Source organism: Spermophilus citellus (assembly GCF_964194105.1).
Source record: "Spermophilus citellus genome assembly, chromosome: 15".
NCBI classification, from domain to species: Eukaryota; Metazoa; Chordata; class Mammalia; order Rodentia; family Sciuridae; genus Spermophilus; species Spermophilus citellus.
In genome coordinates, this window is record NC_138195.1 from 19,207,671 (window position 1) to 19,221,517 (window position 13,847).

Here is a 13,847-nt window from a genome sequence, read left to right on the forward strand (position 1 = left end):
GCTGCTACGTCCCTTTAATATAAAAGTTTTTGCTGGCATTGCTTTCCCTACAGGGTTTTCACACTTTCTATGACATTAATGTTAATAATTCTTCCTTTAAAAACTTCCTCTGACTGTGCCTCTAAGGTCTCTTGAATAGTGGCAGTGTTACATGTTCCTCATCAGCCATTTCTTCTATAACTCCATTTATGTGCAATATGAATTTCATTCCAAAAATTATCAATTTTCATGCCCTTACTATAGCTTCATCTTTGTCAGTAAATTAACTTTTGATGACACATTTTTACAAAATGTTATGTGGATTTATCACTGAAAGAAAAGGAAGTAACACAACTATACACTTTGCTGTCTGTGCATAAATGGAATAACAGACACACGGTGGCCAACTGGCAATAGATTGTGAAAGAAAGGACATGATTAGTCCCTGGTCACGATGCAAATCTCTTATTTAAATAGTGATTTGTGGACTAAGGGGCTAGCAAAGATGTTTGTTATTTTATGCAACTAATTATTTAATATATCATGATAATTAAAGCAGTATGGCTGTTTCTTTAATTGAATACAGTAACCAATATATTTGTCCATATTGTGCCACACAAAGTGAAGACTCTATGTGTTGAGGGCAAATAAATTATTTTTCTGGCTTTCTTTCTTTTCTTTCCTTTTATTATTTTTATTTGTGGTACTAGGAATTGAATCCAAGGCACTTTACTACTGAGCTACATTCCCAGCCCTTTTTATTTATTTATTTATTTTATTTTGAGACAAGGTCTTGCTAACCTGCTGAGGGTCTCACTAAGTGGCTAAGGTTGACCTTGAATTTGCAATCCTCCTGCCTCAGCCTCCTGAGTTGCTTATAAGCATGTGTCACTATGCCCAGTTCTCTGGCTTCCTTGATGGAATCTTCAGGAACCTCTATAAATCCAAAAAATGTGTGAAGAAATCAAAAAATTTTCGATGATTTCCATTAAGTAAAAAGATTTTCAGGATAGATTATTTTATGTTACTAAGAAGATAAATTAGTGACCCTTAAAACAATTTGGTTCAAATTTTTTCCTGATTTCCCTTAGTTTCAATAAACTAATTTCACATTTTTGTATATTCACATCTCTTTACTCTTCATTCTTTGTACCAGAATAGAGTTCAAGCCACCACACATAGGAATAGAAATTATATAATTGAACAAAAGACCTTTTGCTTCTCAGAAGAGTACCAAATTGTTGGCATTAACTATTACAATATCTCATAATGGTTTATTACCCAGATTTTTACTCATCAATGCACTTTTTCACACTCTCCCATTGATTGTAGCAGAATAAATTAACTATCCTGGGAAGGTACTCTTCATTTTTATAATCATAATCTATTTTTAATCTGAATGAACCAACTAAATATGAAGTTATCAAATGATGGTGGTCATTGTGTTCCACACAACTACCTCAAGTCTAGTGGGCAAAACACATACACAAAAAAATCAAAATAGAGTTTGGTAATTAGAGGGGGGCGGTTACAAGATACTTCGAAACTTGGAAAAACACAAAACTTAGCTGAGGAAAAAAAAGGGGGGCAAGAAGAAGAGGCTATGAAAGAAAGAATTACCACAGCAAAGAAGGGAGGATGGGTGGTTCTTGCATGAACCATGGGTTCAAAAATATGGAGGTAAGAAAAAGAAAAAAATAAATTTCAGAAACCAAAAGAAGTTCTGAAGAATTGCAGTGGTTACAGAGGCAATGAGAATTAAAATTATTGTGCCATGCAAAAGAACATTACCATGACAATAACAAAGAGCCAAGAAAAAGCTTTATGAGAAGAGCAGCATACTCTGATTTGCATTGGAGAAAAGTCTTCAGTAGCTACTGTGAACGGATGGGAAAGGGAGGCAGTAAAACAAGCAGCTGACAGATAAAAATGGGCTCAATCTAAAATTGCCAGCAATTGGAATCAAGAGATAGAGGCAGAATATAGAGGTCTTAAGGAAGTAAAATCAAAGGAATTTGCAACAACTTTTTGGTTATTACAGGTGACTTAAGTTTTCTGGCTTGAACAAATAGATGTTTTAGTCAGATTTTTCACTGCTGTGACCAAAAGATCTGACAAGAACAATTTTAGAAGAAAAATTTAGAGCACATGGTTTCAGAGGTCTTAATTCATAGATAGCCAACTCCACTGTTTGAGGCCCAAAATGAAGCAGAACATATGGCAGAAGAATGTGGTATATGAAAGTAGCTCAGGATATGGCACCAGCAAACAGACAGAGGGAGCTCTCCTCACCAGGACAGAATATAAACCCAAAGCGATGCCCCCAATGACACACTTCCTCCAGCCACATCGGACTTACCTACTTATAGTTACCACCCAGTTAATCCCTATCAGAGGATTAATACATTAATTAGGTTAAGGCTCTCATAACCTGTTCATTTCACCTCTAAACTTTCTTGCACTATCTCACACATGATCTACTTGGGGACACCTCATATCTCAACCATAACAATCTGCCCCTAGCCCCCAAAAGCTCAGGATTATCTCACATGCAAAATACATTTAGTTCATTTCCAAGAGTCCCTGCCGCTGTCTGGCTGGGCACAATTCAGGAGCCACTTGTCAAAAGAAACTAACTTTATTTTTAGAACTACAAATGCCAAACAAAACAGCTCCTCAGGAAAAAACCCTCAGAGCCCAACTGCCACCACCGGCTTCCCACAAGCCTCTCACCCCCACACAAACCTCACCACCTCCCACAATCCTCCTGCTCTTGAAGCTGATTGGCTGGGTCGTGAGGGCAGAGCCAAAGAAGTCCCCCAATGAGCAGCTCCGTGGAGGAGCCAATCAGCTAGATGTTGCTGGGGCCGCTGTGAGCCAATCATCAGCTGGCAGTCTGAAGGGCAGGGAAACAGCCCAATGAACATCACTGCAGAGGAGCCAATCAGCTAGATGTTGCTGGGGCTGCTGTGAGCCAATCATCAGCTGGCAGCTGGAAGTTTGCTGGCAGCTGGAAGTTTGCTGGGGCCCCTTTGGCTGTGGCTCTCAAGTCCCCATAGTCTTAATAGTTCCTGGATTGCCCAAAAGGATTGCATTCCTGCAGAACTAGCACCTGGTTTTTGATGCCAAGGTCTGCACCCATCTCAAGAAGTAATCAAGCCTCCAGCAGCCTTTGAGTGCCTGGGTGGCTAAGCATGGTGAAACAACTTCTGAGGTGCCCTATGCAAGCAGAACATCCCACTGAACTCTTCTCAAGAAAATTTTTACTTTTATACCCTAAATCCTAAAGTGGGAGTGGTCTTGCCAATTCCTGAGATGCCCTCAAGCTATCTTTCCTATTGTCTCTGTTGAAAGTATTTAGCATGTCTTTCATGGCTGTATTGTTTTAACAACCAACCTTCCTTAGCCCCAAACATACTCATAGTTTTCTGGCCAAACTGTTAATTTTTCAAATCTTTCTGCTTTGGTTCTTGTTCACAATTTTCACAATAAACGGCTAAACTGCAGCAATACCCATGACACTGCCTGAATGCTACGCTGCCTAGAAATTTCTTCTACCAGATTAAGAAGTTCAACACCTTTAAATTCAACTTCACTGAAAGTCTCAAGACATGGGCAAAATGTAGACAACTTCTTGGCCAGACTATAGCACGAATGGCCTCTAGTCCAATTTCCAACAGAGTCTTCCTCCTCTTGTTAGAAATACTGTTAGACCAGGACGCAAGAAAAGCCACTGACTCCAATTAAAATCAAATTAAAGCAAGCTTATTATTCCAACCGGCCGGGCTGCCTCTCCCTCCCAAAACCGCGGGAACAAGACAGCAGCAGCAGCTTTCCTGCAGCCCAGTTTATAGCCCAGAAAGTTACACAAAGGGGGGTTACAGATGACAGAACTCTGACGAGCATCACACTAATGGTAGTTTACATTTTTGCTGGCCCCGACATCAGAATTTATGAAGGTCATTAGAGCCTCAGAGAGGTCATTGTCTGGCCAGGGAAGGCCAAGATTTGTGGGGTGTCACTAAGGTTTCAGAGAGGGCTGCTATCTGGTCAGAGAGCCAGCATGGGTGAGTTCAAGGCACGGCAGGCATTCCAAGCAGGTTCAGAATTTGCAGTAATTTATAGTAAAGCCGAAATTAGCTTTTCATGGCTTTGTGGCGAGATGGCTCCCAATTTTAAGAAAAGATCAGGTTGGGTCTATCAATACCAGGGTACCACAAAGAATCAAACATGTGTTCAGAAGTAGCTCAGCAAGGAAAACTTTATTTCTGTAGAAATGTGTGCTACTGAACAAAGTCTGATAAGCAAGCACATTTGGGCAGGCAGTCCACCTGTTTTTAATCCCTAAATCAGCACTGATCTGATAGGAGGAGCTCAGGGTCCAACTGGCTAATTTTAAAACTGGTGAGAGCAAAGGGAAAGTGGCTACGATTGGATCTTATATCTCAATTAAGGCAAAATACTATTTTCTAAAATGGACCATCAGGCTTTCTATTTCTCAGTAATCCTGCCCTTTTCTTTTTATACATTTTTATGTCATTTTCATTTTTGTTCTTGTATGCTTTGGTATTTCCAACCATCCTAGATACATTAACTTTTTGAGGTGGAACCCATGGTAATGAGTTCTCCCCATTTACAATCGATCGCCATCCCAGTGATTAGGACCACTTGGTAAGGTCCTTTCCAGTTCAGCTGAAGCTTTCCTTCTTTCCAGGTCTTGATTAAAATCAAGTTGCCAGGCTGCAAGTGAAGAACTGAAAACTCCAGAATAGGAGTCTGAACAACGGCTCAGAGTAATCATGCCAGAAGGGAGGGGGGTGGGGAAGAAATATGGATCTCAAATTGACTCAAAACAAACGTGTGACAGACTTTTGTGATATTTATAAGCACTCCTGATACACAAAATACATTTAACTTCCAATTCTAGTGTAAAGAGATAATTCTATATAGAGCTTATTGATAAAGGTCAGATTTATCCAAATATAGAACATAATAATATACATAAATCACCAATTAATTAAATTTGCCATTTTTATATAAGTCTAAAAGAGATTACCACTAAAGACAAGTTTAGTTTTGAGAACACCAGGTTGGTAAACTGTTCTCCTAAGCTTTCAGATATATATATAATGTACACATTTCTCTAGTCACATATATTCAGGGTGTCTAGCAAAGCTGACTCAATTCATGTTTTAAAAATCTGTCCAAAACTATACTGAGATTTCATCTCACTCCAGTCAGAATGGTAACCATCAAGAATACAGACAACAATAAATGTTGGTCAAGATTTGGGGGAAAAGGTACACTCACACATTGCTGACAGGACTGCAAACTGGTGCAAGCACTAAGGAAAGCAGTATGGAGATTCATCAAAACATTGGGAATGGAACCACCATTTGACCCAGTTATCCCACTCCTCAGTTTATACCCAGAGGACTTCAAATCAGCATACTACAGTGATGCAGCCACATCAATGTTTATAGCAGCTCAATTCACAATAGCTAAACATGGAACCAATCTAGGTGTCCTTCAATAGATGAATGGATAAAGAAAATGTGAGAGATATATATAGTAATACTACTCAGCTTTAAAGAAAATGAAATTATGGCATTTGTCAGTAAATTGATAGAGATGTAGAATATCATGCTAAGAAAAATAAGCCAATTCAAAAAAACCAAAGGCTGAATGTTTTCTCTAATATTCGGATGCTAATTCACAATAAGATGGGGGGCCACTAGAGAAGAATAGTATCACCTTAGATTAAGTAGAGGGAAGTGAAGGGAGGGCAGGGGACGGGATGTAGAAATAGGAAGGATAGCAGAATGAAACAGACTATATATATATAGACAGACTACATGACCAATGTGATTCTACAACTGTATACTCAGAAAAATGAGAATTTATATCCCATCTATGTATGATATATCAAAGTGCATAAATATATTCTAGTGTCATTTATAACTAATTAAAACAGATAAAAAATTAAAATAATAATAATAATAATAATAATAATAATAAATTTGTCCAGAAGAGAATGAATCCCCACTAATGCTTCCCTTTTTTTTTTCCTCCTTAAACAAAATCTTGGTCAAAATAACACTGACCACTGTTCTCAAGGTCCCTTTGGTCCAAATGGCCTTACTCACTTTTAGTAAATCTCCAGTACTCCATAAAGCAGGCTTTGTTTCCTTTTCCTGGGAGGAACTTGCAAATGAAGTTGTTACCTTTGGGGTGGGAATGTTATCTGTACACTTACCACAACAAATTTTATCTCAGGAGAGGGATTGAACAATCTGGCATATATAAAAAAGATACTGTGCCTTAATCTTTTCCCTACCAGGTTGCATTCAAGGGGTTGGAGCACAGGATATTATTGAGCCTGACCTGCATTCCTTATTATTATCATAATGCCATCAACTTTAAGTGAGTTCTCCCTGTCAACTATATCCAGAAGGTCTTTTTTGACTCTTTTTCTTACACTAAGCATATTGATACTCAGTGGAGGAGGCCCTTTCCATTCCTTTCTTTAGGTTTCCTTAAAGATCCCTTTATGTAGGCTGTCAACAAAACATAGTTTGGTCTTTGTTTCTGTTCTTCCAAGGCTTTATACATCATAAATGCACTATCAACTAGTTGTGAGGGTTTGTGTCAGTTTCCTCCCTCTGTCCATTGAAAGTCACATTGTCTGTAGAGACTGTTAGGGACCTCTCTATACAGAAATTGTAATGTCCAAGCCAAACTCCAGGAGGCCCATTTTATCTTGCAGACAACAGGCAGGATTCCATCCAAGGGTATCCCCTGACCAAATGGGTACCCTATTAGGAATTAAAAGGGCAGACCATGTTTGTCCCCAGGTTATAATCTAATAGCACTGGAACCCACTGCTATATCCTTTATATCCTTTATGACTGGCAGCTTTCACCCCCTGAATGAGATAGAAGAGTTAACCACCAGGCACTCAAGGTCCCCTATTAAGGCTTTTTTCAAATGTAAAGACCACCCCTAGAGGTTAAACATTCTAGTCAACTCCTTTGTCCCAGAGCAGCAAAGGGAAATGGAAGTGGGGGTGGACCCAAATGCAGGTTACAGAAAAATTCAAATTCAAAGACTAAAAGGGAGTAATCAATTAGAAAGTCATGGGCCAAGCCAATAGCCTTGGTACCTCCCAATGCCTGTATATTTATAGCCTCAATATTTTTTTCAATATCTATTTAGCATTATCCAGAAGCCATAAGACCTGAGACTAGTATACCAGTAGACACAGCCCTCTGTATGATCCCTCTCACATCACAGGATCTCTATCTTCTCTCATTCAAATAAATCTTACTCCTTTCATTTTTGTCCTCTGCTAGCATCTGTGGATGAACCCATGAGTCAGGAACCCAGAAAGAAATCAATGAAGCTTACAGCCCATGTGGACCCCACCCACCAGCAAAAGTGGTGAACTGACAACCCTTCTCAAAAAGGGGCTGGAAGGCAGAGCCAAGACTGGATCTTCTTTGCCCATTTCTTTATAGCCCAGGAAACCTTCATGGAACTTTTTTCCCCAGCCCAGGGATGGTATCCCTGGCCCCATAGCGAGATGATTTGCAATTGCATGGGGCCAGGCTGAGAAAGAGTGCTGGGACTCCTGATACTGAGTTTAAGGAAATTAAATCTTTTCCTTTTTTCATTTATTAATGTATAAAGACATATTTATTAGACCCAAATATATGTTACCTCATAGAATTCAAGGAGCTACGAGTATTTGAATTCATCCTAGCTGACTTTTTTAGTATTTTAATTTTGCAAATTAATCAGATGTCTCTTCTAACAACACATTTATGAAGATTAATGTTAAAACCAATTTACCCATTTCTAACCTAGGTTCATGAAAACCAAGATATCAAATAAGTCTAGTTATTACTTTAAGTCAGTTATTTGTGCCAAAGAAAAATCTTTAGAAGCAATGGAAATTACACTTTAAATGTTTTATAGAAAACAAGAGTCTGATTTTTGATTGGCAGGTCACCTAGAAAATCATGCGGTTAAAAATTTCAAAAGCACATTTAGTCTTACCAATTTAGATTGACCCTTTTTGTTAAAGTTTTATTTAAGCCACATGAATTGAAATGCATTTGGATCCATTCATTAAATTTATGAATACTTATTTATCCCCATATTGGAGGTTTCTTATACACCCTGGGTTCTTCATGTGCTCAACTCCCCTTATTCAGTATTTCTTTCACACCCACCATGAGTGTGGTCTTGTGTTTCTGAATAGAGATTCTCAGTCACACAAAACTACCAAGGAAGTACTTCTTTCTCAAGAATAAATTCTCCTACATTGGTCTGTGCACAAAGTTACCTGGTTGCCACTGAGCTTTCCCCATGTTGCCAATCCACTTTTGATTTTGGGTCTGTTTTTGGTCTCAAGGATAGCAAGTTTCCTCCCTCATTCTTAAGCCACCACAACAAGGCACAACAAGTTTTGAGGACTCCCTCCTCAGAGGGAGTCCTCAAAACCCCTTAGATGACACATAGCCTCATGTTAAGTGCCAAAATTGCTAGAAATACCAAGGTGCCACAAGGAAATCAAATGTGCTCAGAAGTAGCTCAGCAAGACAAACTTTACTTCTGCAAACATGGTGTTACTGAACAAATTCTGGCAAATAAGCACCCTTGGGCAGGCAGTCTGCCCATTCTGTGTTGGGGATAACCCTAACACAGCACTGCCCCTTTCTCTGATAGGAGGAGCTTTTAAGGTCACAATCTATGCAACTGGCTCATTTAAAATTGGGGAACGCAATGGGAAGGGCTATAGTTAAAATGGCTACAATTGGATCTTACACCCCAATTAAAGATAAATACTATATTCTGAAAATGGGCCATCAGACTTTCTATTTCTCACACTCTGAAATCTCATGAGCCCACTCTTTACTTTCCACAGTCAGATAAGCACTCTGGTCTTCTGCGCGTCCATCAGAATCAAACCTTAAGCTCTGCTTACAACATTCTAAAGTTTTTCAAGCTTACATAGCTAAACTTTCCAAAAATTCCTCCCACAAATTCCAAAAAGCTCTAAAGGCTTCAGAACCACATGGTCAGGTTAATCACACTAATTACCCCACTTCTCAGTATCAATTTATAAGTTAGTCAACTTTTTCACTGTGACTAAAAGACCTGACAAGAACAATTTTAGAGGAGAAAAATTTTATTTTTGAGTTCACAGTCTCAGAGACCTTAGTCCACAAATGTCTAGTTCCATTTGTTGGGGAGTGAAATGAGACCGAAAATCATGGCAGAAGAGTGTGGTGGAGAAAAGCAGCTCAGGACATGGTACCAGGAAGCAGAGAACGGTGGCTGTCCTCACCAGGACATAAGACCCAAAGGGACATCCTTAATGAAATACCTCTTCCAACCATACCCTACCTGCCTACAGTTACCACCCAGTTAATCCTCTACCAGAGGATTAATGAACTGAGTAGGTTTAGGCTTTCAAAACCCAATCACTTTACCTCTAAATTTCTTGCATTGTCTCACATGAACGTTTAGGGACACCTCATATTTAAACTGTTAACAGAGGACTACATTAATTAAGAAATAGGATACAAGGGAGAGGGTAAATTTAGAAGAAAAAGGGTAAATTTAGTCAAAAAAAATTTTTTAAAGGGATGTGAGTCATGGAATGATATTTATTGCCTAAGATTAAAACTGTGTTGTTTTATTTGTGTTTCTCCCCTTTGGATGTCCGAGACAGATAAATCCTATAAGTAAAACTGGGATTGGGCTAGAAGACAGAGGATGGTACTACAGTCCACCCAACACAGGGAAGGAATTAGTAGGTCAGTTGGAAACAATCAAAAAGCAGCCAATACTAGAGAATAAGAATGATCAAATTATGTTATATGCACACCCGGATATGGCATAATGAATCTTATTATTATGTATAATTATAATGCACCAATAAAAATTTTTTAAAGGGGCAGCTATTGGAAGGTAGATAAATAGATAGGTTTTTTCCAGGAACAAGTATATAAATAGTCCCCATTACATATGTGTGTCTAAATAAAATGGTCAAGAAAAGTGATCCAAATTCAAATGTTACCCAAGGTGGCAGATGTCTCAGATCTTTGAACTGAGAAGTTCAATGGCTCATGAACTGAGAAGTAGCAATTCAGGAGAGTAAGGCCACAATTGTGATAAATAACCTTTTGACAGTGGCTAGAAAGCATACCAGAAATAGAGGCTTTTATTCTCACCAATTTCTAGCATTTTTCCTAGAATATGGCCAGGTAAAATGCTGCTAGCTACTAGAGCTCTTTGTCATGGTCACAGATCAAACTCACTCATATAGAAAGTCATCCAACCCTCGTAACCTTTTCCAAGGTAAACAGGAAAGCAATCAAAACATTTTTAGCTTACATGGAAGAATATCTCTGTATCTGTTTTTTTCTCTGTTCAATGGTTCATTCCCATAGTTGAACTCACCAGGTAGATTCTTAAGTTCCAAATCCTTTAAAAGTAAAACAAGAGAAAGTCTTGATTTACTATAACAAAAAAAAGAAAAAATATCATCTTTGTTTAGTGTTTGTGATCCTTTAACCCTTTTATGATATGACTTGCTATGTAATTCATTATTTAATAAAGCAGATAAATTAGAACCTAATTTAAAAAGTACTCTATATAATATCCTAAGTTGGAGATGCTAACCAATGAGTTCCTTGATAAAAAAAAAAAAGTTACATTTTTTTAATATACTTTCTCCCTGAACTTCATGGTTTTCCTTTTTCATAACCCAAGGAAACATTAAATGTTAATTTCTTAGGGCTTAACCATAAATCTATTATTTCATAAACAAATAACAAAATATCTGCTCTTAAGATATAAAGTCTTAAAATTTATTTCTTGAAGCTTGGACAATAATTCAAATAGTCTTATTTCAAAAAAATTACTTCACCAAGTGTAAATTCCACAAACATTTATCAAGTATTTAGTATGCTTCTGGCACTGATTTAGATATTGGAATTCAATCATGAAGCAGAAAATGGCTTCAACCTTGAAGAGAGAATATGTAGGCAGAGAACACATAAATCAAATACATAGGACCAGTATACAGAACCAATAGTACTAATGACAGCATCAGATTTATGCCTGAACTTCTTCATATAACTTGAATTGGACCTGAGTGAGTCATCAAAAGTCAGCCATATTAAAGTCAGTGAGTGTGTGGAAGCAAAGAAGGATAGTGAAGGGATGTCATTTCAGGTAGAAGCCATGAAGACATATATATCCCCTTGGGGAAAGAATAAACACCATAGTAACAAGAGCACAGAGCAGATGGTCTTTGACAGAGGTAGACTAAAAGTAGGAAAAACCTTGTTCTATACACAGTCACTCCTCAGTATCTACTAAAATCAGTTCTGGAAACCCCCATGGATGCACATGGATATCAAAATTTGTGAATTCTCAAGTTCCTTATATAAAACGGTGTAGTGTTTATATATAATCTATGTGCATCATCTCATGTACTTTAAATCATCTGTACATTACTTACACCTAACATAATGTAAATGCTATATAGTTATTATATTGTACTGCTTAAGGAATAATGACAGGAAAAAAGTCTGTACATATTTAGTAGAGATGTACATTTTCTAATACTTTTGATCTGTAGTTGGTTGAATACATGAATGAGGAACCCACCACAGTCAACTATAAAAAAGAAACAGGAATTATGTTTTTATGTACACAATAATAACCTTCCATGAAATCCACCATTCTCTATAAATAATATACAATAAAAAATTTAATGAATGAAAAAAATATAAGATCTGCCTCATATAACCTAAGAACATATTCTGACTATATTTGTGAGTAGCTATATCCTGGTTTGTGAAATAAACTAAGGATGGCTGTCCAAAATCTTGAAAGAAACAAAAACAAAAAAGAAATTGGGAGTTATCAAATCTGACACAATTAGAATATTAGTGGACAAAGTCTGAGACTATACTTTTAATTTTTATGTGATGCTAGGGATCGAACCCAGTGCCTCACACATGCTAGGTAAGTGCTCTACCACCAAGCTACAACTCCAGCCTGACACTATACTTTTTTAAAAGTTCTTCAGTTTGCCAGGCACAGTAGCACATGCCTGTAATCCCAGCGGCTCAGTAGGCTGAGACAGGAGAATTGAGAGTTCAAAGCCAGCCTCAGCAATGGCGAGGCACTAAGCAACTCAGTGAGTCCCTGTCTCTAAATAAAAGGGGCTGGGGATATAGCTTTGTAGTAAAATACCTCTCAGTTCAGTCCCCAGTACCAAAAAAAAATAAAAGAAAGAAAGAAAGAAAAAAAAAGCCCAATCTTATATCAAAGTCTCTGGAGAGTCTTTAGAGAACTGAAGAGATACACAATGGTAGTCATTATCAAATAACTCAAGGTAAATTCTAGCTTGATTTAAGATTAAAATGCTAAAAAAAATTCAAAAAAGCATTAGAAAAAAGCATGAAGTAAATATTCTGATGTGGGACTGAAAGGGGTTTTGCTAAAGAACATGAAAAGTCAGAAGCCCTAAGATTAACATATTGAGTATTAATAGCTTATTAAAAATGAGCTCTTTCTTCGTGATAAATAGGTGTATGTGCACTTGTATAACATGAACAGCAGAGATTATTAACATAGGTAATACACACATGGAGATAATTTCTTCATTATACAAAGAATTGTTAAAGAATAAATAGGCAGGACACAGTGGCACATGCCTATAATTCCAGTTGCTCAGGAAGTTGAGGCAGGAGGATCACAAGCGCAGAGCCAGCCTCAGCAACTTAGCAAGACTGTCTCAAAATAAAAAATAAAAAGGGCTGGGGTTATGGTTAAGAAACTATGGGTTCAATTTCTGGTACTAAAAACAATGAAAATTTTGGCAAATAATTGGAAGTAGCAGTTCACTGAAAATGAACACAAAATGTTCAAAAACATATGGAAAGATAGATACTCCTTTGTTATTAAATAAAGTAAAGACATTTATATCATCAACAAAAAACATTTGTCATTTAGAGATGGGCAAAGAATTAACCCTTTGATAACCCAAAATACAGACTGTCTTTCTAAAAATTTGTTCTAAAAATGACACATATACACAGGTATATGAAGAAGGACGATTGCTGTTTATAATAGCAAAGCCAAGAACAATTTACCTTGATCTTGGATAGGCAGAATTAATATTATCAAAATGACCATACTACCAAAAGCACTATACAGATTTAATGCAAATCCGATTATTGCATTAATGATATGGCATTCCTCATAGAGATAGAAAAAGCAATCATGAAATTCATCTGGAAAAATAAGAGGTCCAGATTAGCTAAAGCAATCCTTAGCAGGAAGAGTGAAGCAGGTAGCATCACTACACGAGACCTTAAACTGTACTACAGAGCAATAGTAAAAAAACAGCATGGTATTGGTACAAAAACAGACTGGTAGACCAATGGTACAGAACAGAGGACACAGAGACTAATCCACAAAACTACAATTATCTTATATTTGACAAAGGTGCCTAAAATATGCAATAGAGAAAAGATAGCCTCTTCAACAAATAGTGCTGGGAAAACTGGAAATCCATATGCAACAAAATGAAATTAAACCCCTATCTCTCACCATGCACAAAACTCAACTCAAAGTGGATCAAGGACCTAGGAATTAAACCAGAGACTCTGTATCTAATAGAAAAAAAAGTAGGCCCTAATCTTCATCATGTGGGATTAGGCCCCAACTTCCTTAATAAGACTCCTAGAGTTTAATAATTAAAACCAAGAATCAATAAATAGGATGGATTCAAACTGAAAAGTTTCTTCTCAGCAAAAGAAATAATCTGTGAGGTGAACAGA

General features: G+C 37.3%; 1 protein-coding gene across 1 annotated transcript in view; it reads right to left on the reverse strand.

The window, feature by feature from the left end:
* Positions 1 to 13,847, reverse strand: part of PTPN20 (protein tyrosine phosphatase non-receptor type 20) — a 67,260-nt gene that overhangs the window by 33,160 nt on the left and 20,253 nt on the right. The window contains exon 5 of the mRNA XM_081268364.1: positions 10,384 to 10,474. Within this exon, the coding sequence (XP_081124490.1) occupies positions 10,384 to 10,474 (91 nt within the window). The remainder of the gene's footprint in view (positions 1 to 10,383; positions 10,475 to 13,847) is intronic.